The sequence below is a fragment of the Indicator indicator genome, chromosome Z (genome assembly GCF_027791375.1).
Source record: "Indicator indicator isolate 239-I01 chromosome Z, UM_Iind_1.1, whole genome shotgun sequence".
Taxonomy (NCBI): Eukaryota; Metazoa; Chordata; class Aves; order Piciformes; family Indicatoridae; genus Indicator; species Indicator indicator.
The window spans coordinates 67,209,384-67,230,618 of NC_072053.1; the positions used below are offsets into that span (position 1 = coordinate 67,209,384).

A 21,235-nucleotide genomic window follows, 5' to 3' on the forward strand; every position below is an offset into this window, starting at 1 on the left:
TTTTACTCATCATAGTTTAATATTTTAAGCAACAAAAAAGTTTGCATCACCTGATGGTGCAAGTTATTAACATGAGTTTGTAGAATTCCATATATTATCTGCTAATTAAGTTTTGCAGCTTAGCAAATATCATATGATTGCAGCATCCATGATTTGAATTCAAACAAGAATTTCTTTCTCTGCAAAGAGGTTTGTAAATTAGCACCCTTCTGGGATCTAAGTGGTGTCTGACACCAGTGAGTTTGAGGAAAATACTCTAGTGCATGGCTCCTGCACGTAACTGCCCAAATTAAATGATTGTCTCCTTCGAGTTCCTTTTGAGGGACTGCAGGCCAAGCAGGGACTGGTGTTTGGAGGGGACATTGGCAGACGTTGGGATTAGGAGTATCACTTGCTGATTGGTCTGACACCATTCCTTGCATAACCTACAGTGATACCTGAAGGACATCTGGGGAGAGAAGAGAGATACACTGTGTTTAGAGTTGCTGTTGTCCTCCAAGGATTCACTTTGGATTTGGCATGAAATGCCTTCATGTGAAACAGAAAGCTGATATGCAGCCAAACTGAGCGGAATAAAAATAAGCAGAAAGTGGCAGGCAAAGACAAGACCTACTGTGTAGATGCTTTGTTCTCTCAGTTGCCATAGCAGAGAAGAGAAGCAGCCTGTGCCCTGCTTTCTCCTGTTGCCTGTACCTCGTTCCCTCTTTTATAACACAAAGAACCAGATATCCTGCCTCCATCTTTCCCAAGGACTAGAAGATACTTAGAATGAGTCTGGGGTACTGTCATGCTGCAAGTTCTTGAATGGACAGATAATGTAATTGGCTGGATGGTGAAGACTTGCAGGTACCCAAGCTGTTTGCAAACACTGGCAGAGCACTCTAATTCATTTTATGCTTTGTTCTTCCCCCTGTTCCTGTGAGGTGAATAGAAAACCAATACTTACTAGGGTCCAGAAGAGGTAAATAGTGAAGAGCATGACAGTGAGTGCAATGAGGCCAACTGCTTCAAGCCTACTGCTAAAGCACAGATGGTCCACTGCTTCTCGCAGACACAACCAACCAGAGATGGTCGCCAGTGGAGTGATAAACAAGAAGAACACCACGTCTACAAAGAGAGTGCTTTTCTCATGCTAGGGCCCTGGGTTCCTCAACCACTGCAGGCAAAATGAAGACAAAGCAAGTGTCAGCAAAGGGAGGATGTTTTACCCAAAACGAGCTGCTTGCTTGCAAAATGCAGACTCGCCCCTTCAAGGAGGGAACGTGGACCACATGCAGGATGTTGCTTTGACTTTCCCTAGAGAGGTCCCACCTGAACTCCTCCCTCTCTCTGCCTGCTGATGCACACCTCTAGCCAGGAGTACCTTCCACATCCTTTATTGAGCTGCAGTAAAAGCTGCCTTTAGAAGGAGAAGTGTTTTGCAATGAGCTGCTGAACTGTTTGAGAGGAACACAAAAATAAGTTCATAAACACTTTTTTTTCAGGGTACAGGTTTTTAATTTGCTCAAATACTTTTTAATCCTAAGGAATTATGAAGTGCTTCAGAAGTGCTATGTACAACTATAAGCAAGAAGCTGTAAGATGGTAAAGAGGGAGGCTCAATATTGTGTGGTATTGTTTTCCTTTTCAAGCAGAGTCTTAAGATTATTTATAATATTAGAAGACTCAGTGTTGTGGGTTCACCTCAGACAGCCCCTAAGCAGCCATACAGCTCATCCCTCACCCACACTGGAATGGGCGAGAGAAGAGGAAAAGGCTTGCAAACAGCACTTGCTTCAGTAGGTCTTGTACGAAATAAGGAGATAAATATTTACATTCTAACAGCTTTTTATTTTATTGTAACTTCACAGAGAATGATGTAAGGCTCACATCACTTTCCCTGAGTTTTAATTGCATTTACTTATAAATACTCCCATGGGTGCATACATAACAGTTCAAGGTTGTTTGGTTGCTTCTAGACAGAACTGATTGCAACCTTCACCTTGTTAAATTTCATAGATCCCTGCAATATGAAACAGCCAGGAAAATTAGAGGAACTGAAAGCACCTGGTAGTGGAAATTCTGTATTTAAAGGTGACTGTGAAAAGTTTTTTGTTTAAAAGGTGACTTGCAAGAGAATGGCTGAACAACATCTCTACCTCTCCTTGATCTCAGTGGGAATCACAAGTGTTCACCACATTCTCAGGGCAGATCTTAAAATGCCAGTTATGTCCTTATCTCAGAGCTATGTGGTGACTGTCCCTCCTGTAACTGGGTGGGGAAGAATGCACTGAAGTCTATTTCAAAGTCTATTTAGTGGAGGCTGCATCCTCAAATCACAGTCTGTTGTGATTCTTTTGTCATCCACACAGCTCAGCTAGTGAAAAAAAATGTTTATTGACATGAGCAAGAAGGAAGAACAGCAATATTACATAAATGGAAAGAAGAACACACATTAAGACATGCTGCCATCTCTGCACTCCTACTTTCATGAGACACAGTGCAAGTAAGACAGCATTTTATGGTGTGCCACCTAACTTTATCGAAAGTTTCAGTGGACAAAAATAGTGTCAGACTGCTTCACAGAACGATGGCTCCCTGCACTCCTGATGTCTTGCATGAACTGTATCAACACAGATGAAATCCAAGCAACTCAAATACTAGGTGAGGCTAGGACAGGTAAGAGTAGAATTAAATAAGAAATTAAACCCCCACCATTCTACAGTCTAATCTTAAAAAATGGAGAAACGTCATTAACTCATTACAAATTTGAAGTCAGAAGCAATGAATAAGTAATTTCAGTGTCTGTATGGATTTTAGTCATAGCACACATTTTTCTTCTGAAGTTGTGTACGCATTTCTATGTCTGCTTCTGTTTAGATTCTAGGTTTCAGTCTTTTGTTTTGGAAATGTGTGCTGTCAAGTTACTTCACAGCTGAAAAAAAAACAAGTTAGCAAATCTTTCTGTGGAACTGAAACCCACACAATGACTCCAACAAAATGCTGATTGGTCAGGTCTGGACATCATGGAGGCTGAGACTAAGGATGATCAGGTGGAGTCCCTATGGGTAGGAATTAGGGGGAAGGCCAACAAGTCTGACATCCTGGTTGGAGTCTGTTACAGACCACCTAATCAGGAATTTTCTTCAAGCAGCTGGAGGCTGCCTCAAGATTGCTTCCCCTTGTTCTTGTGGGTGACTTTAACCTGCCAGACATCTGCTGGGAATTGAACACTGCAGAGAAGAGGCAGTCTAGAAGGTTCCTGGAGTGTATGGAGGATACCTTCTTATCCCAGCTGTTACATGAGCCTACCAGGGGTTCAGTCCTACTCGACTTGCTGTTTACAAATAGAGAAGGGCTGGTGGGAGATGTGGCAGTGGGAGGCTGCCTGGGGTCCAGTGACCACGAAATAATTGAGTTTTCAATATATGGTGAAACCAGGAGGGGCAGCACCGAAACCTCCACCATGGACTTCCGAAGGGCAGGCTTTGGCTTATTCAAGGAACTAACTCAGAAAGTTCCTTGGGAAACAACCCTTAAAAACAAAGGGGTCCAGGAAGGCTGGACTTACTTCAAGAAAGAACTCTTGAAGGCACAGGAACAGGCTGTGCCCATGTGCCAGAAGAGGAGCCGATGAAGGAGACAACAGGACTGGATGGGCAAGGAGCTTCTAAAGGAATTAAGGGAAAAAAAGAGGGTGTATCACCTTTGGAAAAAAGGGGAGGTATCCCAGGATGAGTTTAAGGACATTGCTAAGTCTTGTAGGAAAAAAATTAGAGAGGCAAAGCCCATTTAGAACTTAGACTGGCCATGGCTGTAAAAGAGAATAAAAAATATTTCTACAAATATATTAATGGTAAAAGAAGAGGCAAGGACAACCTCCACTCCTTACTGGATGCGTAATATAGTAACAAAAGACGAGGAAAAGGCAGAGGTACGTAACACCTTCTTTGCCTCGGTCTTCAATAGTGGGACAGGCTGTCTGCAGGACAACTGGCCTCCTGGACTGGCAGATGGAGTTGGGGACTGGTATAGTCCCCCTGTAATCCAGGAGGAAGCAGTAAGGGACCTGGTGACCCACTTGGATCCTCACAGGTCCATGGGACCTGATGGGATCCATCCTAGGGTGCTGAGAGAGCTGGCAGATGAGCTGGCCAAGCCACTCTCCATCATTTATCAGCAGTCCTGGCTCACAGGTGAGGTCCCTGATGACTGGAGGCCAATGTGATGCCCATCCACAAAAAGGGCCTGAAGGAGGAACCAGGAAATTCCAGACCTGTCAGCCTGACCTCGGTGCCAGGCAAAGTGATGGAACAGGTCATGCTGAGTACAATCACACAGAACCTGCAAGATGGTCAAGGGATCAGGCCCAGCCAGCATGGATTCAGGAGGGGCAGGTCCTGCCTGACCAACCTGATCTGCTTTTATGATCAGGTTACCTGTCTAGTGAATGCAGGGAAGGCTGTGGATGTAGTCTGCCTGGACTTCAGCAAAGCCTTTGACACTGTCTGACACAAGAAGCTCCTGGCAAAGCTGGCAGCTTGTGGTTTGGACAGATTCACTCTGAAATGGGTCAAGAACTGGCTGGAGGGTCAGGCCCAGAGAGTGGTGGTGAACAGTGCCACATCCAGCTGGCAGCCTGTCACTAGTGGTGTCCCTCAGGGATCAGTGCTGGGCCCCATCCTGTTCAATATCTTTATTGATGATCTGGACAAGGGAATTGAGTCCATCATCAGTTAAGTTTGCAGATGACACCAAGTTAGGAGCAGGTGTTGATCTGTTAGAGAGTGGGAGGGCCCTGCAGAGGGACCTGGACAGGCTGGATGGGTGGGCAGAGGCCAATGGGATGAGATTTAACAAGGCTAAGTGCAAGGTTCTGCACTTTGGCCACAACAACCCCAAGCAGCACTACAGGCTGGGGACAGAGTGGCTGGAGAGCAGCCAGGCAGAAAGGGACCTGGGGGTACTGGTTGATAGTAGGCTGAACATGAGCCAGCAGTGTGCCCAGGTGGCCAGGAGAGCCAATGGCATCCTGGCCTGGATCAGGAATAGTGTAGCCAGCAGGACAAGGGAGGTTATTCTTCCCCTGTACTCAGCACTGGTCAGGCCACACCTGAGTCCTGTGTCCAGTTCTGGGCTCCCCAATTCAAGAGAGATCTTGAGGTACTGGAACGTGTCCAGAGAAGGGCAACAAAGCTGGTGAGGGCTCTGGAACACAAACCCTATGAGGAGAGGCTGAAGGAGCTGGGGTTGTTTAGCCTGGAGAAGAGGAGGCTCAGGGGTGACCTCATTGCTGTCTACAACTACCTGATGGGAGGTTGTAGCCAGGAGGGGGTTGGTCTCTTCTCCCAGGCAACCAGTGACAGAATGAGAGGACACAGTCTCAAGTTGTGCTGGGGGAGGTATAGGCTGGATGTTAGGAGGAAGTTCTTCACAGAGAGGGTGATTGCCCATTGGAATGGGCTGCCCAGGGAGGTGGTGGAGTTGCCATTGCTGGAGACGTTCAAGAGGAGACTGGATGAGGCACTTAGTGCCATGGTCTAGTTGATTGCTTAGGGCTGGGTGATAGGTTGGACTGGATGATCTTGGAGGTCTCTTCCAACCTGGTTAATTCTGTGATTCTGTGAATTCACTAGTGTAGCAGTGCAGTAGGGACTACCCTGCTGGCAAACAATAAGATGTAAGGCCAAATCAGCTGTCAGATCTGCACTCTGAAATCTGCCCTATTAAAATGTGCCAATGTGATCAATTGTTTCTGCAACAAATTGCAACTCTTCCAGTAATAATTTCCATTAAAAAAAAAAAAGACAGAGGTCATAAAAAGGATCATGTCTGAAGGAAAATGCTGGCCTGCCTAGCACAGCACTTTATCAAGAGATGTCTTTAAGTGAATGGTAATTCCTGTTGATGACACACAGGTGAAGAGTCAGAGTAACAAGACACAAATCGACTTTAGTAATGGCAGCAAGCACAAATGCAACACGTAAGCCCAGCAGCTGATGCACAACCCAATACTGGCTCATGACAGGCATAAGCAAAGAAACACTGTGCCTGATGACTAATATACACCTGATGAAAATTTAAGGGCACCTTGAAGAAATGAGAGGTCCCACCTCATCCCTCACAGTGACACATAACAAATGGTGTCTGCTCAGAAGCAAAACACACCCTCAAATCCTAAGCTAATGGCTGCATGACATCTCTGCTCTCCCAGCTGTCCACAACACCCTTTTGATGGTGGGTGGTGCTGCTGTGGTCATGCATACCACACAAACTGCTCCAGAGACACTCTGCTTAGATGAGCTCCACTAAACAGGGTAGGTGTTGCTGAAAAAGCAGACCCTCCACCTGCTAGTCAGTCAGCACTCCCCAAAGAGCAATCAGTCAGGGCAGGGCAACATCTTCAGCCACACATCTCTTTGTCCAGCAAACCTATACTTAGGCCTGAAGGCAGTGGCAAAAGCTCTGCTGAGACACACTGGTGATCTTCTCCTGTGCTCAGGCAGGATCATTTCCACTGTAAAACAGAAAGGGCATCAAGGAAACTGGAAGCCCCCATCACAAGAGGGGACTTTAAAAGTTTGACTAAATTATCTCAGCAAAGTCACATTCTAAACACATCCTGGAGGTGACTAAAAGAAAATGAAAGGAGACATCAGTGGGGAAGTGCTACTTACACTAATGTTAAATGGCCAATAGTTGGCAATAACTACATCTTGGGTAAGAATCAGAAAAATATTCCCAGCCTTCTGAAGATCCACCTCTGGAACACCATAGGCTAAAACACCCAAAGCTTCCATAGTTTTGTGAAGGAACTTCCTCACGTTTTGGGGATTTTTTTGATGTACAGCACTTAATATGCTAGAACAGCGTTAACAGAACTGAGGCACTGTCACCTCACTGACAGGTGTAATACACAGAATCACAGAACGGCAGGGGTTGGAAGGGACCTCTAGAGATCATTTAGTCCAACCCCTGTGCTAGAGCAGGATGCCCAGGAACATCCAGGTGTAGTCTTACCAGGGGCAGAGTAGAGGGGAAAGAGAACCTCCCTTGCCCTGCTGGCCACATTCTTCTTAATGCACGCCAGGACACCATGGGCCTTCCTGGCCACAAGGGCACATTGCTGTCTTGTGGTGAACCAAGGATTTCTTGCAGTTGCTTCACAAAGCAGAGTTGAATTTCAATTATTATCTGCCCTAGTAAAATTAAACTGAGTTCTTGACCTTTATCAGAGGCTCTCCATGCTTTCTTCAACTGAATGCAAACTCTAATGCTCAGGAACTGTCCCTGGAAGACTTTTGGCCCATGAGCCCACTACTGGCTTCCAAACTTTGACAATGCCAAATAATCTGAAACTTCAGACTCCTGAGATGAGCAAATGTGCTCAATTTCTTTTTAACTAGTTTACTTTATCCTGCCTAAGCAAGTGTAACTGGAGACTGGAGAACTGCTCATCTGAAAGAGGAGATGGTTGGAGGCATTCACACAATGTGCTAGTAAAATGACACCTTGCATTTGGAGAAGGAAATAATCAGAACAAGCAGCAAAAAGAGGATCAAAACACCCTGCAGAGAACCAAACCTGGCAGTTTATCTAACCTAACCAGAATGAGCTGCCAGCAGAAAACATCTGTAAAACACTTCCATAAGCAATAATCTCCATAGGTTGAATTTCCATTAGATAACTCCCTACTGCTAAATGAAAAATGTGCATAGGGTTTTTCAGCTCAAATCCTAAGGCTAAAACCTCTACCTCTACTGGGAAGCTCTTTTCAGTTCACTAAATTTTCCTTGGAAAAGTGATCTTACATAAATATTGCTGGAGTTACACCAGCAGCAAAGAAGATGACATGGAGTATGAAGAAAATCCATCACACTGTTTATAGTTAAAGGTATTTAAATAGCACAAATGAAGCTGGAGGGATAAGACAGAAAGAAATTATCTTCTGTAAATAGATAGCAGAAAGAGCCACTTTCAATTCCAACAGCTGCAGCAGCAATACTTGTTTGTACACCTCTGCTAGAAACAGCTTGTCTGGCTGCTCTGCATGTTGGCTTGGGAAGTGTGAAGGGAACTTGCTGCAGCAGTGCTGGTGGCAGCACTTGTGTCAGCCTGTGCCTGCCAAAGCCTCTTATCAGGGAAAACTATTGCAGCTGGCACACTCAAGCAGCAGCAGCTGCAGAGAGTTTCCCCCTTCTTGACTGCGTATAATGATGATGGCTTAATTACATATGTAGCATAATCATTACACAGTTAGGATGAGGGTTTAATTACCAGCACACTGTGTAATCCTTCGTGGAACATGCCACCACATCTTCCCTTCACGTGGCTATAGGACATCTTGGGTGGCAGCTGGGGAGGGTACACTCAAGCCCACCCAGGGATGGGGCCCAGCCTGCCACCCCTCCAAACATACCTCTGTGTGGCTAATGTTCGCACAATGGAGGAGAGCAGCTGCCCATCTTTGGCTGACACCTGCATGACATACTGAGGGCAGCTGCCAGTTTGGCCACTGCTGGTGGGCAGGATCTTGTCAGTGGGTGCTGGCAGGCATGGGTGCTCCAGCATGACCCCTGGCAGGTGACTGCCGTGACTCATCCACACGGCAGTGGGTGGCAGGTCCCCATCTAGGGAGGAAGGAATACATGGTGGTGGGGTGGAGAGAAGAGTCATGTCCCTCCTTGTCTGTATCTCCACCATGCTGATTGATACTGGGTGTGAGAAAAAACATCCCCCACTTCCCACTCCAGCCCTCTGCAATCCACTCAGCTGGGAGAGGATGGTAACTCTAGGTGATAGTGCAGTTTAAATGTGATGGCCCAGTACCCTGTCAATCTGAGTCTTAAAATTGTCCAGTGTAGGGGAATCCATTCTCTGTTCTTATTGTGAAAAATTTTCTTCTGGATTCCAATTGGAATCTCCCCAGGAGTAGCTTGTACCCATTGCCCCTTATCTTTTCCATGTGACTCCTGGTAAAAAGGGAGTCTCCATTGTCCTTGTAGCCACCCTTTATGTGTGGTACGTGGTAATAAAGCCTTCCCTTCTCAAGGCTGAACCCAGTTCTCCCAGCTTTCCTCATATGGCAGGGCTTCCAGTTCTCTGATCATTCTCATGGTCCTTCTCTGGACTCTTTCCAGCCTGTCTGCATCTTTTATATATAGTGGAGACCAAAACTGCACCGAGTTCTCCAGATGGGGTCTGATAAGCACAGAGAGGGACAATGACTTCTTTATCCCTGCTGCTGATGCCCTTGTTGATGAAACCCAGCATCCTATTGGCCTTCTTTGCTGCTACAACACTCTGTTCTTTCAGCCTTTCCTTCTAAGATACATGGTCCAGTCCCTTAGTCATGCTCATAGCAGCCCTTCTTTGGACTCTCTCTAGTTATTTTCCCATCTCTCTTGAAATGGGGAGCCCAGAACTGGACACGATACTTCAGATGTGGCCTTATTAGGTCAGAGTAAAGAGGGAGGATAACCTCCCTTGACCTGCTGGATGCACTCATAATGCACCCCAGCATATCATTGGCCTTCATGGCCAGAAGTGCACATTGCTGTCCTACAGGTGACTTACTGTCCACCTGGACTCCAAGGTCCTTCTCTACACAGCTGCTTTCCAGCAAGTCAATCCCTAATCTGTACTAGTACATGGTGTCATTCCACCCTTTTTGAGCTTCATCAGGCTCCCCAGCTCTCCACTGTGTCCAGATCTTGCTGAACAGTTATTACAGAGGCACTATCACCATCACCGATGGGCTCCAGCTTGGCTGACGGTGAGTCTGTCCTGGAGCTGGCTGGCACTAGCCCTCTCTGACATAGGGACAGCTTCTAGCACCTTCTCACAGAAGCTACCCCCCACTACCAATTCTTTGGCGTGAAACTCTGATACAGACAGACTTCACTGTATCTACTGTGATAGACCAGCATTTATTCTGTCAATGAAAAGCCAGCCTAGGACAGCAGCAAACAAACAGGACAGAAAAGGTTGGCACTGGTGCAGCTGGGCTGGATGATTAATACAAAGTAGAATACAAGTCACTGAAGTTTTTCAGGACACTGGTACTTTATGTTCTCACAAACATAAGGCCAAGTGATGAATACTGCATTTTCACACAATTTATGATGTACAATACTTTCAGATCCATACTAGAATGAAGGAATTGATTTAGGGACCAGAACCCCAGACACTGTCTTACTGATAGAAGGAGATGCTTTAACCCTGATGGGTGGCAAACCCTGGGAACAGAGCACAGCTAGAAGGAAAACACAGACAGGTCAGCTCCCTAGAGGCCACTGTGACCTAAGGGAGTTATGCAGGGACCTGATAACAAGAACAAAGCAAAACTTAGGACAGAATTATGGAATCCCTTTATCTCTTGCTTGACGTTTGCTTAAGCCTTCTGAAAAATATATGCGTTCGTGTGGTACTTTCTCTCTGTAGCCAATTATGAATTTACAACTGTAGTATGGACATACCAATGACCAACTACAAGCTGCCTTCTGATGTTATGTTAACCTATATAAAGAAAAAGCTTTGTACAATAAATCGACACTTGGCTTGCATCAGGCCTCGTCCCGTCTCTCACATCACAGCACTAGAACAGCTGCATTTTTCTTCATTGGTTTTTGTCATTTTGTGACTCTAGCTTCATAAGCTGGTCCTCAAATTTTGCAGTGTCTACTTGATGCTTCATTAGGAACTTCCCATTTAGATGAAAAACAGGTATGTCATATCTGTATTTATCATACCACGCTGAATTCTCTGGAAGGGTAATATCCACCTCCTGCAAAATAAACTGTGACAGAAAGTAAGTTAGTACCTACTGGGCACTGAAAAACAATACCTGCTTGTCTTTTGAACAGTACTTTTTTCAGAAATGCAAGGCTGTTTCTTGGTGCTTTTGCATTTATGCTTCCATGTTGTAGATAACTGCCCATTTTGTGAGTATTAAACTTGGCTCCATGTCCAGCAAGGATTCTCTCCCTTGACAGTCTGTGCAGAACCACCTTCCTGTAAGCACTAACACAACAAATAAGCATCTGGCAACACAACAGTGGCCTGTTAGGCAGCAGAGTGCTACACCTCTTAATTTCTTCCTTCAATAAAGAGGTCAAAATCCAGTCAAAGAACAGCAAAAAACTGTAATCATATATATAGTTCAAATAGTTGAAGCCCCACTTACTAACGTCATTCTCAAAAGATATCATTATCTGCCTCGTAAAAGTTGCAAGCTCCTTTATCAGAAAACTCAGCAGTATCTACAAAAGTAGTGTTTTTAAAAATTGCTATTACAAGGTGTATGTTGGTTTAGTTTGCTGATGCTTAGTTCAGTAGTAGTCACAAAATGCTTTTGGAAAATGATTTTTACATAAGTCAGTACTTAAACTGCCCTGAAGAGGTCACCCATGAAAGAATAACAGATGCACATAAATCCATGCTATTTTCTTTTACAAAGAAAGAATTCTGATTAACTATTCTTTCTACATAAAAAATGTATACAGTATTGCAATACATTACCCTTCTTTTATATGGCTCAAGCACTTCTTTTGCTTCATCACACAGAGGGCATGGTTTCTAAAGGAAAACATTCAGACTAACTTAAAGCATACAGTAAAAGACATAGATCATTTGTGCTGCAAAGCAGCATACAGAGACAGGAATGATCATTACTTGAAACAGAGGTTCCCTCCCCACATGGCACCCTGTGTCACTGCTTTCTAAATCTTTATCAGTGGTGCATGGATGAAAAGAAAATAAGCCCTTCATCCAGATAATTCAATTATTTCTGATTTGCTATTATTTTTCTCATGGTGCAAATTAACATTTTTCAACAGCCCTTCTAAAGGCTGATTCAAGGTCATGGTTTGGAAGGTCACGCACAAAACCCTTCTTTTGGTCAGCAGCAATGAGTACACAAAGCACTGCCAACACCAGTCAAAAACAACTGCAAGTACCACTCTCAACAAAAGAGGAATGAGGAATTCATAGAAGTGTTTTCTAATCTGTTTCACAGGAAGTCACTGAAGTCAGTTCAAATAGCAAAAGACCTTGCCTGAAAGAAATTAAGCATGATCCTCCATTCCACAGAGCTAGGAGGACACTAACTTACAACAGGGAGCACTGCCAGACAGCTGCAGTGTTTTGACCTGTGATGGGGTCAAGGAAAACCTCTCAACTTTCTAACATTCCCTGTTCTTCCACTACTGTTATACCACTGACTTCTGCTGATCATTCATCATGATCATTTGAGCAGTGCATACCTCCAGAAATGACTCACATGAAGGTATGTCGCTTCATTGTTTGAAATAGCATAATTTGGCCTAAAATTCACATAGCAAAGTACACAGGTTAAGGTGATGCCTTTGTCCTTCTGGCATGAAATACTTCTCACAGACAGAGCAGACCTTCTTCTCCCCTTCCCATTTAAGCTTTCATAGGACTTGTTTGAATGTGGAGTCAATACAGAACACTTACTTCTTGTTTCCTGCCTGTGAATAAATTTAGATAAAATACTTCACTTTCAATTCACATCTCATCTAAATTGTCTTTCCCATACAGACAAATCCTTATGCTCTTAAGACCTATAGACAAGTCTGAGGTACTCAGTACCTTTTTTGCCTCAGTCTTTAGTACTAAGACCAGTTGTTTGCTGGATACCCAGCCCCGTGAGCTGGAAAATAGAGATGTGAAGCAGAATGAAGACCCCATGATCCCAAAAGGGATGGTTTACAACCTCTAAGTGCTGCACCACTTAGATATATGTAAGTCTGTGGGACTGGATGGCTTACACTGGAGGGTCTTTGAGAGAACTTTCAGAAGTGCTCACCAGACCACTTTCCATCATTTACTACAGTCCTGGCTCACCAGGGAGGTCCCAGCTGACTGGAGATCAGCAAGTGTGACACCCACCTATGAAATGGGCCAGAAGGAGAATCCAGGAAACTGGCTGGATGGCTGGACCCAAAGAGTAGTGGTGAATGGAGTTAAACCCAGTTGGTGGCTGGTCACAAGTGGTGTTCCCCAGGGCTCACTACTGGGGCCTGTTCTCTTTGCTATCTTTATCAATGCTCTGGATGAGGAAATTGAATGCACTCTCAGTAAGTTTGCAGATTACACTAAACTTGGAGGGACTGCTGTTCTGCCTGAGCACAAGAAGGTTCTGCAGAGGGACCCAGACAGGTTGGATTGATGGGCTGAGGCCAATTGTACGAGTTTATCAAGCACTGGGTCCTGCACTTGGTTCATAACAACCCCATGCAATGCTCTACAGACTTGGGGAAGAATGGCTGGAAAGCTGTATGGTAGAGAAAGACCTGAGGGTGTTGATCCATGGACCACTACGTATGAGCCAGCAACGTGCCCAGGTGGTCAAGAAGGCCAGCAGCATCCTGGCCTGTATTGGGTACTCAGCACTGGTGATGCCACGCCTTGGCAATTGTGTTCAGTTTTGGGGTCTTCACTACAAGAATGACATTGAAGTGCTGAAGCGGGTCCAGAAAAGGGCAACAAAGCTGGTGAAGGGTCTGGAGAACAGGTCTTATGAAGAGCAGCTGAGGGAACTGCAGTTGTTTGTCTAACCTGGAGAGAAGGAGGCTGAGTTGGTCTCTACAACTATTTGAAAGGAGGTTGTAACGAGCTGGGTGTTGATCTGTTCTCTACAGTGCCAAGTGATGGGATGAGAGGAAATGGCCTCAAGTTACACCAGGGGGGAAGTTTCAGTTGGATATTAGAGGAATTCTAATTCTTTGTAATTCTTTCTATCCTTTACTGAACAGCTTATCAAACACTGGAACAGGCTCTCCCATGTCACCATCCCTGGAGGTGTTTAAATGATTCACAGATGTAGTGCTCAGGGAGACAGTTTAGCAGCAGACTGGGTAGAGCTAGATACTAGACTCAATGATCTTAAAGGTCTTTTCCAACTGAAACAATCTTATGACTATGAGATGCTAAAGATCAACAGCACTGTGTGCTTGCTAGCTCTTGTCACTTTTGGAGGGACTGATAATATCTGATATTGCTGATTGAAAGGAACCTCCCAGAATCCTGCACATCAGGGTCATAATGTGCCAGGCTCCTTACAATTAGAGAAGGGTCCCCTAGGCATGTGGAGAGCTCTCTATCATCATCATTTGTCAAATGCTTTTAAGAGACTAAGCTGACTTTTAGTAAATAATATGTTTGCACTACTGCTCTGATGACAAGCTTAAGCTCAGAATTTAAGTACTAAAAAGACTGGGACTGGTTTAGCATCAGATCATAGAATCATATAACGGTTGGGGGTGGAAGTGACCTTTAAGATCATCTAGTCCTAAGCTCCCTACCACGGGCAGGGATACTTTCCACTACACCAGGTTGCTCAAGTCCTCATCCAACCTGGCCTTGAACACCTCCAGGGAGGGGGCATCCAAGACCTCCCTGGGCAACTTGTTCCAGAGTCTCACCACCCTTACTGTAAAAGATTTCTAATATCCAGTCTAAATCTACCTTCCTCAAGCTTCAATCCATTCACTCTCATCCTATCACTACAAGTCCTTGTAAAAAGTCCCTTTCCAGCTTTCTTGTAGGCTCCCTTCAGGTACTGGAAGGCCGTTATAAGCTCTCCATGGAGTCTTCTGTTGTCCAGGCTGAACAGACCCAACTCTTGAAGCCTGTCCCCATCGAGGAGTGAACTATTTCAACTAACTATAGATAGTGAACTATTTTGACTAACAGTGAACTCTGTTTAAACAGTCTATTGACATCAGTACATATTTTTTCAGCATAACAGTACAACAGTAGGCCTCTGCCTCCATTTCACTTGCATTAATTTGTAATAGGGCTGCCTGGATAGAGTTGTCTTGGACAACCTTCTCCCTCATATGTATTACAGTGGCAAAAGGGACTCCTACTGCTGACGCAGTAAAAATCCTGTGCTGATAGCTAGACCTGTTAATAATAATATACATGGAAGGGACATCTTTACTTCTATAGACAATTGCCATTTATGCTGTATACTTAGACTGCAGTTTTGTGGTCATTTTAAGCTGGCACGGCTTCTGAAGGAAGCAGATCCACTTCCTGTCATTGCTTCTCATGCACTGGCATAAGCACTCAAACAGCTGCATAGCAGAGCTAGACAGGAGAACTGAGTTAATACTAAACTACTAAACCAAGATTACTTTCTTTTAATCTATAGCAGTTGTTGCACAGATGCTTGACTTGACTTAAAATGAGTCTGTAGCCTGTGAGTGGAAAACCATTGGGCAGTGCCAAGCTCTATCAGTTCAAAGTGGCTGCAGAAGTCATAGTTGTGTCCTGCCTCCTCCTCTTCTTTTCTCTTTACTCTTAAAAATAGAAAGGAGGGAAGATTAGACTTATTTTAAAGTAGTCTGTATTTTTCCGTTAAAAATAGCATTCAGCAAGAAGAATTTAAAGAACTATCACTTTGCTGTTGGAAAACTTGATTTCATACGGTGTCTAGAAATGTTAAGAAACAAACATGAAGAGCTTTTTTCCAATTCTTGACTCAAAGGTAAGGTCATTATTCCCTACCAATAAAGCAAAAAAAGGGTAAAGAGCAATCTGCTTTTTCCTCATGTGCTACCAACACTACTTGGATATATTTTCAGTCTCACAGGCAGTGCTGGAATTAAACATGAGTGCTTTGAGGAACCGACTTTGGCTGTTGATGCTTGCCCTTGGCAGATTATATGTAACAACTCACCTCTGTTCTATTTCCACTGGCAGCTAGAGAAAATCTGCAACTAGTAAATGGTCCATAGCATCACTGAGAGACAACTATCTTGAAATCTTCATTTGTACACTGTAATTACTTACTTGCTACAATGACAGTAGGACTCTGCTGTAAAGCCTGGTTGTAAAAAACACACTTTAAGTAAACTGCCCAATACTACAAAAACTTGAAGGGGACAACAAGCGTGGACGAACCATTCCATCTGGGATTCACATACATCAAAGCTGACAAATACACAGTCTTGCCTAGCTTTATTCTGTAAATAACTTTTACCTTGGTGAATAAAGTCAACACTGGCTTATTTGTGCTGGTTGAACAGAGTTGTCTCCCAAGTGGATTGGATGAATGTCTTGCTAGTTGCAGTGTTCTGCTCAGAAAACAAAGCACCATAGTCCTGTTAAGGCAAAAAAAAACCCCACAGGTTTAACTGCTTTGTGGCATGTTCATGAAATTCAATGTTAAGATAAATGTGATACTTCAACTGAAGACCTAAAATACACAAAATCAAGTCATTTTCCCAGGATCTTTTAAGTTCACAGTATCAAGACTTTAATCAGGAAAATGGTTTACTATACAGCAGGCCAAGAACACTGCACAGCTCAAAAAGTGTACTCACTTTTTTTAAAAAAAAACACCCTATGTTTTCTTGTTGGAATGCCTCTTTTAAGTTGCCTAATGCAAATACTGACATAAATGCATTACACTGTTTCAAATGCAAAAATTCAAGTAAGAACTGTATGATATTAATAAAATGAGAAGTGCTGTGCTTCAAACCTCAGTAATCTTGCTGCAGTGCTTGATATGTTCTACTTACTAAGAATTATTCCATCAAAAAACTAATCTGTATCTAATCAGAATATTAATATAGCACTTTCTGCAGTGAATAAAAAGCTGCAGCTAAGATCTTCACTTCTTTTATGGACATAGGGAGAGTGGGTTTGGAAGAGCCAGGTAAACATACAATATTCAAAACCCACTGCAAAGATAGGACAGAGTGGACATACTTCAAAGCACCCCTTGGTATGAAGACACTGCAAATATTTCTATCAGTTTGCAGGGGACTGTGGCCCTGTCTAAATGCATCATGTAAGGGAATTTTCCTACAGACACTAAAACAAAAAATTGAAGCATGCTGTATTTGTCTTTGGAAGGCTTGTCTTTGGAGAAAGCACTCATCAGATTTACTCAGTTCAAATACAGCAACCTGTAAGATCCTGAATTACCTAAAATGAGGTTCCTGGTTTGGGGAAGGAGATCATTTGTACAGCAATCTAGAATAATGTGGAGATGTGTCAAAAGAGTGGGCCCAGCATACATGGTCCTATGCAGAGAGTGGACTTGGGCCTGTCAAGCCAGATGCTTTCAAAAGCCTTGCTGTTATAGGGCAGGTTTTATCTAAAGCACGTACATAAAGTATTTTGCTTTATAAAAGCTTGCAGGTCCCTACCTAACCTTGCCATTTGTTCCCAAACAACAGGATTCAAAATACTAATCAAGATGATTTAGCTTGGTGATATTAAAAACATGCAGATTGCCTTGAGCCCTTCCTACAACAGCAAATTCATTTATGAAAGATATTGCTGGGTTTGTAATTTCTTTGGGAGAGTTTACATAAATTTGATGTTGTTGAAGAGTGCTGTATTGGAATATTGAAGCCAGCTATGCATAATTATAATAACAACAAGAGTCACTGTTTGTTCCAACCTTGTGTCTTAGTAGAACCTGTAAAAGGCATCTTAAGACTGAAAGGTAAAAAACAGAAACAAAAGGGAGCGAGCATGAAGACTACTGGCAGACATGACACAACTTCAAGAGCCTACATGGAGAAAAGCCAAACTGCTTCTGTTCAGTTTCTATTCAGGTATGACCTACCAGTAGTTCTACTAACTCCAGGCAATCACAAACACACAATGTACTGCCATAAGGTTAAGCAATTTAAGTGTGACCAAGGCTATGATAGGCATATTTTAGGACATGTAGTAAATGAGAATGCATTCACTGATTCTGTCAGTACTAGCACTACATACACTTTTGGTTTAAGACAGACAGTTTAGCCATCATAACTGCTAAGGAAGAACAAACACTGCAGTGGCATCTAAACTTAAAGCTATTTAACTATGTTTCTAAGCAATAACTACAGGAAAACCCAACAATAAATACAAAGAAAATTATTATCCTTTGAAAATTATAGCATGCATTACCAAATTTCATATGGTATGAAATAATCAGCTACTTATTTTTTATCACATAAAACTACATCTGTCTAAACCAAAGTACTCTACAATGAACTGGCTTTCGGTTTACTGTTTAGTTTGGGATGGAATGGGTTCTTCATCTGTACATGTCAGGCTTGATACCACTAAGAGTCAGCTACAGTGGTGTTCGCTTGCTCTCACTGCAAAGTTGCAGGGGACTGCCACAACACACACTGCTATTCATCATAGTCCTTGGTAGCTACTGCAACTGTTTTACTTAGCCATGTGGAATTGTCTGGGATTTTACAGGATAAACACAAAAATAAGCTTGGAACCTTTTGGGAAAATGCAAATCAGTATGACAGTAAATAGCCTCTGTCATACTTCGAAATTTTTACATCCACATGACAGAAGTGCTTTTGGCATTAAAAAAATTGCAGCATTGGCCTGCTCACATGCACAATAAAAATGCCAAAACAAATAGTTTGCATTCTGAAACAAATAGTTTTTATTCTGTCAAATTTTTAAATGAATGCTTCTGTTGCCATCCTAGCAAGCCAAATTTTGTGCCTTCAAAAAAAGCAAAATTCACCCAAATTGTTCTGTGAACAGCAGGATGAATAAAGCCTAGATTTTCATGTATCTTACTCTGCTATATATACATGCATATATATATATATATATGCATATATATATATATATACACATATATCTCATCTCTACTTCACTCCCTTATACCTCCTTATTTGACACCCACACCCTCTGGTAAATTTGAGTCCAATAGACTACTCCGAACAAAAGATCAGCTGAAGAGGAGTAAATAAGACAGTATCAGTACCTAAACTTCAAGATCTCACAAAAAGAAATAAGCTAGCACAGTATCTTACTTCCTTACCCATTTTAATTACAAGAATACTGTATTTGGGATTCAGAAGCATATCTTCATTGACTATAATGCTACTAATGAAGCACGAGTTTGCTGTTTTTAGGTGAGCATAGGACTCAGTGAATGTTTTTAAAAATAAGAAAAGGAAAACAGAATGCTGGCTGGGTAGAATAACAGTACGGCCTTACAGTAATGCCAGTTACAAAAGGAATCCAAGGACTAATCCGTATCTATAAAATCATCACAGAATCACAGACTGGTTTAGATTGGAAGGGACCTTTAAAGGTTATCTAGTCCAACCTCCATCTGCAACTAGAGCTGGTTGCCCTGAGCCCCAAACAAACCGAGCTGCAATGGTTCCAAGGATGGGGCATCTACTACCACTCTGGGCAACATGAGACAGGGTGTCACCACCATCAAACCATCACTCCCTGTCCTGTCACAACACCTCCCATCTTTCTGATCGTAGAATCATAGAATTGTTAGGACTGGCTCATTCAAAACCAGCTGTGGTCATTAAGGAATGTAAACTCACTGGCAGTCTGCTGTTGTCAGTTTGATTAGTCAATGCTGAATAAAACATGGTGCCACATCAGGAGACCAAGGAGTGTGAATGAATAGGGACACCCAATCCTGTATTTGTTTAGCCTGCCACAAGTTTCACCCCACTCTTTCAGAGGATGCTTGCAAAACAAAGGAAAAGTTTGCACTTCTTTTTGCAAACATATAGAACTCTAGAAGTCTTTAGGGAAGAACCAGGTTTTGACAAGAACTCAGAAATGTCACTATTAATACCACTTTTTCATTGAAGAAAATCAATCAATACAAATTTCTATACTTCTTCTCCTCCAAACCCCAGCAATCTGGAGTAATTGCCACAAGCCTAATCCCAGGAAAGACTGGAAGTGTAATTTCATCCTAATGTGCACCAAATTTTGTTTAGTGATCCCTCCAAAAGCACTCACTCTAGCCTCTGGTCCACAGCCCATACGCCAAATTTCAGACAAAAATGCATTCTATAGGTCCATATTACAGCCATGAGGCCATTTCTCAAGACTAAAGAACTTGCATATACAATGCAAGTTAACACACAGTGAAATAGTTTTAAAAGCCTGTTTTAAACATCTCCATCTGGAAACTTTTCAGTTAAATGCTCCATTGCTCCTGAAAGGCTGGGGCGGAGCCGAAGTGGGTAACAGTCTAATCAAAGGACTTGCAATTATCTCCCATGATGAGAACGTCATAGTTCTTCTGAAGGTGTTTTCTAAATCAGTAATGCCCTCTACAGATAGAGACGACTCAAAGCAAGCGAGCGCAAGCCTCGCCACCGCCGGCTGTCCAGGGCTCCGCCAGCGGCGCCCACGCTACCCGGCTCAGGGCCCCGCCTCCCGCCTTCTGCCCTCCACCGCAGCGTTCTTAGGCGCAGTGCCGTCAGGGGACTGAGACCCGGCCCATGAGTTCCGGGTCCCCTGGCACTGCCCCGCCAGCGCCAGGGAGGCACTTCTGCGAGTGCAACCTGGCGGTCGATATCACCTGGCATTAACCCGGCCGGGTACCCGCACGCTAGGGGCCTAGGCTGGGGACAAGGCCCGGACCGCAGAAACCCACCTCGCTGCGGCTGCCTGCCGCTTCCCCTCCCCCGCGGCGGGTACGTGGCGCTGGCTTCCGGCAAGCTGGGAGAGGCAACGGGGCAGGTCTGACCCGGGAAGGCTGCGCAGCTTGGCGAGAGCAGCGCCCTCTACTGGACTCCCGCACTTCGCCCCGCCCCGCCCCTCCCCTCCATCCCATCCCCTCCCCTCCCCTCCATCCCCTCCCCCCCCCTCCATCCCCTCCCCCCCCCCAAATTTTGACCGGTTCGTATTTATTGCAGGTGTCGGGAGACTCTCCCCGGGTTCTCCGAATTACCCTGGAGCCTATCTCTCTGCAGAGGTGTCTCCTTTCCCTCAAAGGTAGCATCTCACAGGTTGTGTTGATGAGAGATGGTTGCCGTGCCTTCTGAGATGTCCTCCGTCGGGCCAGAGGAACTTCTGCTGCCGGCGCTTCCAGGCTATCCAGCAGCTGGGAGCTCAGCCAGAACTCGGCACCGGCGTTTTTTTCTGCCGGAGAGGGTTTCCGGCTTGCAGCCTCGACCTGTGCCGTGCTGAGCAACCCTGTTTCTTTCACGCCCTGCCCTTCGTTCTGTATCAAAAAGCAGCCAGCTGACTCATGCTCTTCTCCATGCTAGGAGGACTGCAGGTCCAGGACCTGGAATTTGGCTGCCCACTCAGACCGACAAAAGTGTACTTCTAGATATGAGACACTACGGCCCCCACCCCTCTCGCCCCCATTATTAGTGTATCATTAAAGCAAAAAAAGTCACCGTAATGAGTGCACAGGGAGCATAAAAGAAAGATGTGGGGGAAACACTGAGAAATTGTAGGCAGCACAGGCAGAAAG

The 21,235-nt window shown here is 44.1% G+C and overlaps 2 protein-coding genes across 2 annotated transcripts; both read right to left on the bottom strand.

Annotated features, from left to right (window-relative positions):
- Positions 1–289: 289 nt before the first annotated feature.
- LOC128979400 (E3 ubiquitin-protein ligase MARCHF3-like) lies at positions 290–8,682 on the bottom strand. Its single transcript, XM_054397615.1, is given in 4 exon segments — positions 290–448; positions 947–1,156; positions 6,657–6,840; positions 8,399–8,682. Coding segments are annotated over 4 exon segments (837 nt in total).
- A 1,244-nt stretch (positions 8,683–9,926) lies between these two features.
- Positions 9,927–20,421, bottom strand: CZH5orf63 (chromosome Z C5orf63 homolog). Its single transcript, XM_054398000.1, has 4 exons — positions 20,408–20,421; positions 15,992–16,112; positions 11,500–11,556; positions 9,927–10,777 (listed from the first exon to the last, which is right to left on the bottom strand). The coding sequence occupies exons 2-4, from the start codon at positions 16,106–16,108 to the stop codon at positions 10,598–10,600; spliced, it is 354 nt and encodes a 117-aa protein (XP_054253975.1). The 5' UTR covers positions 16,109–16,112; positions 20,408–20,421; the 3' UTR covers positions 9,927–10,597.
- Positions 20,422–21,235: the final 814 nt, after the last annotated feature.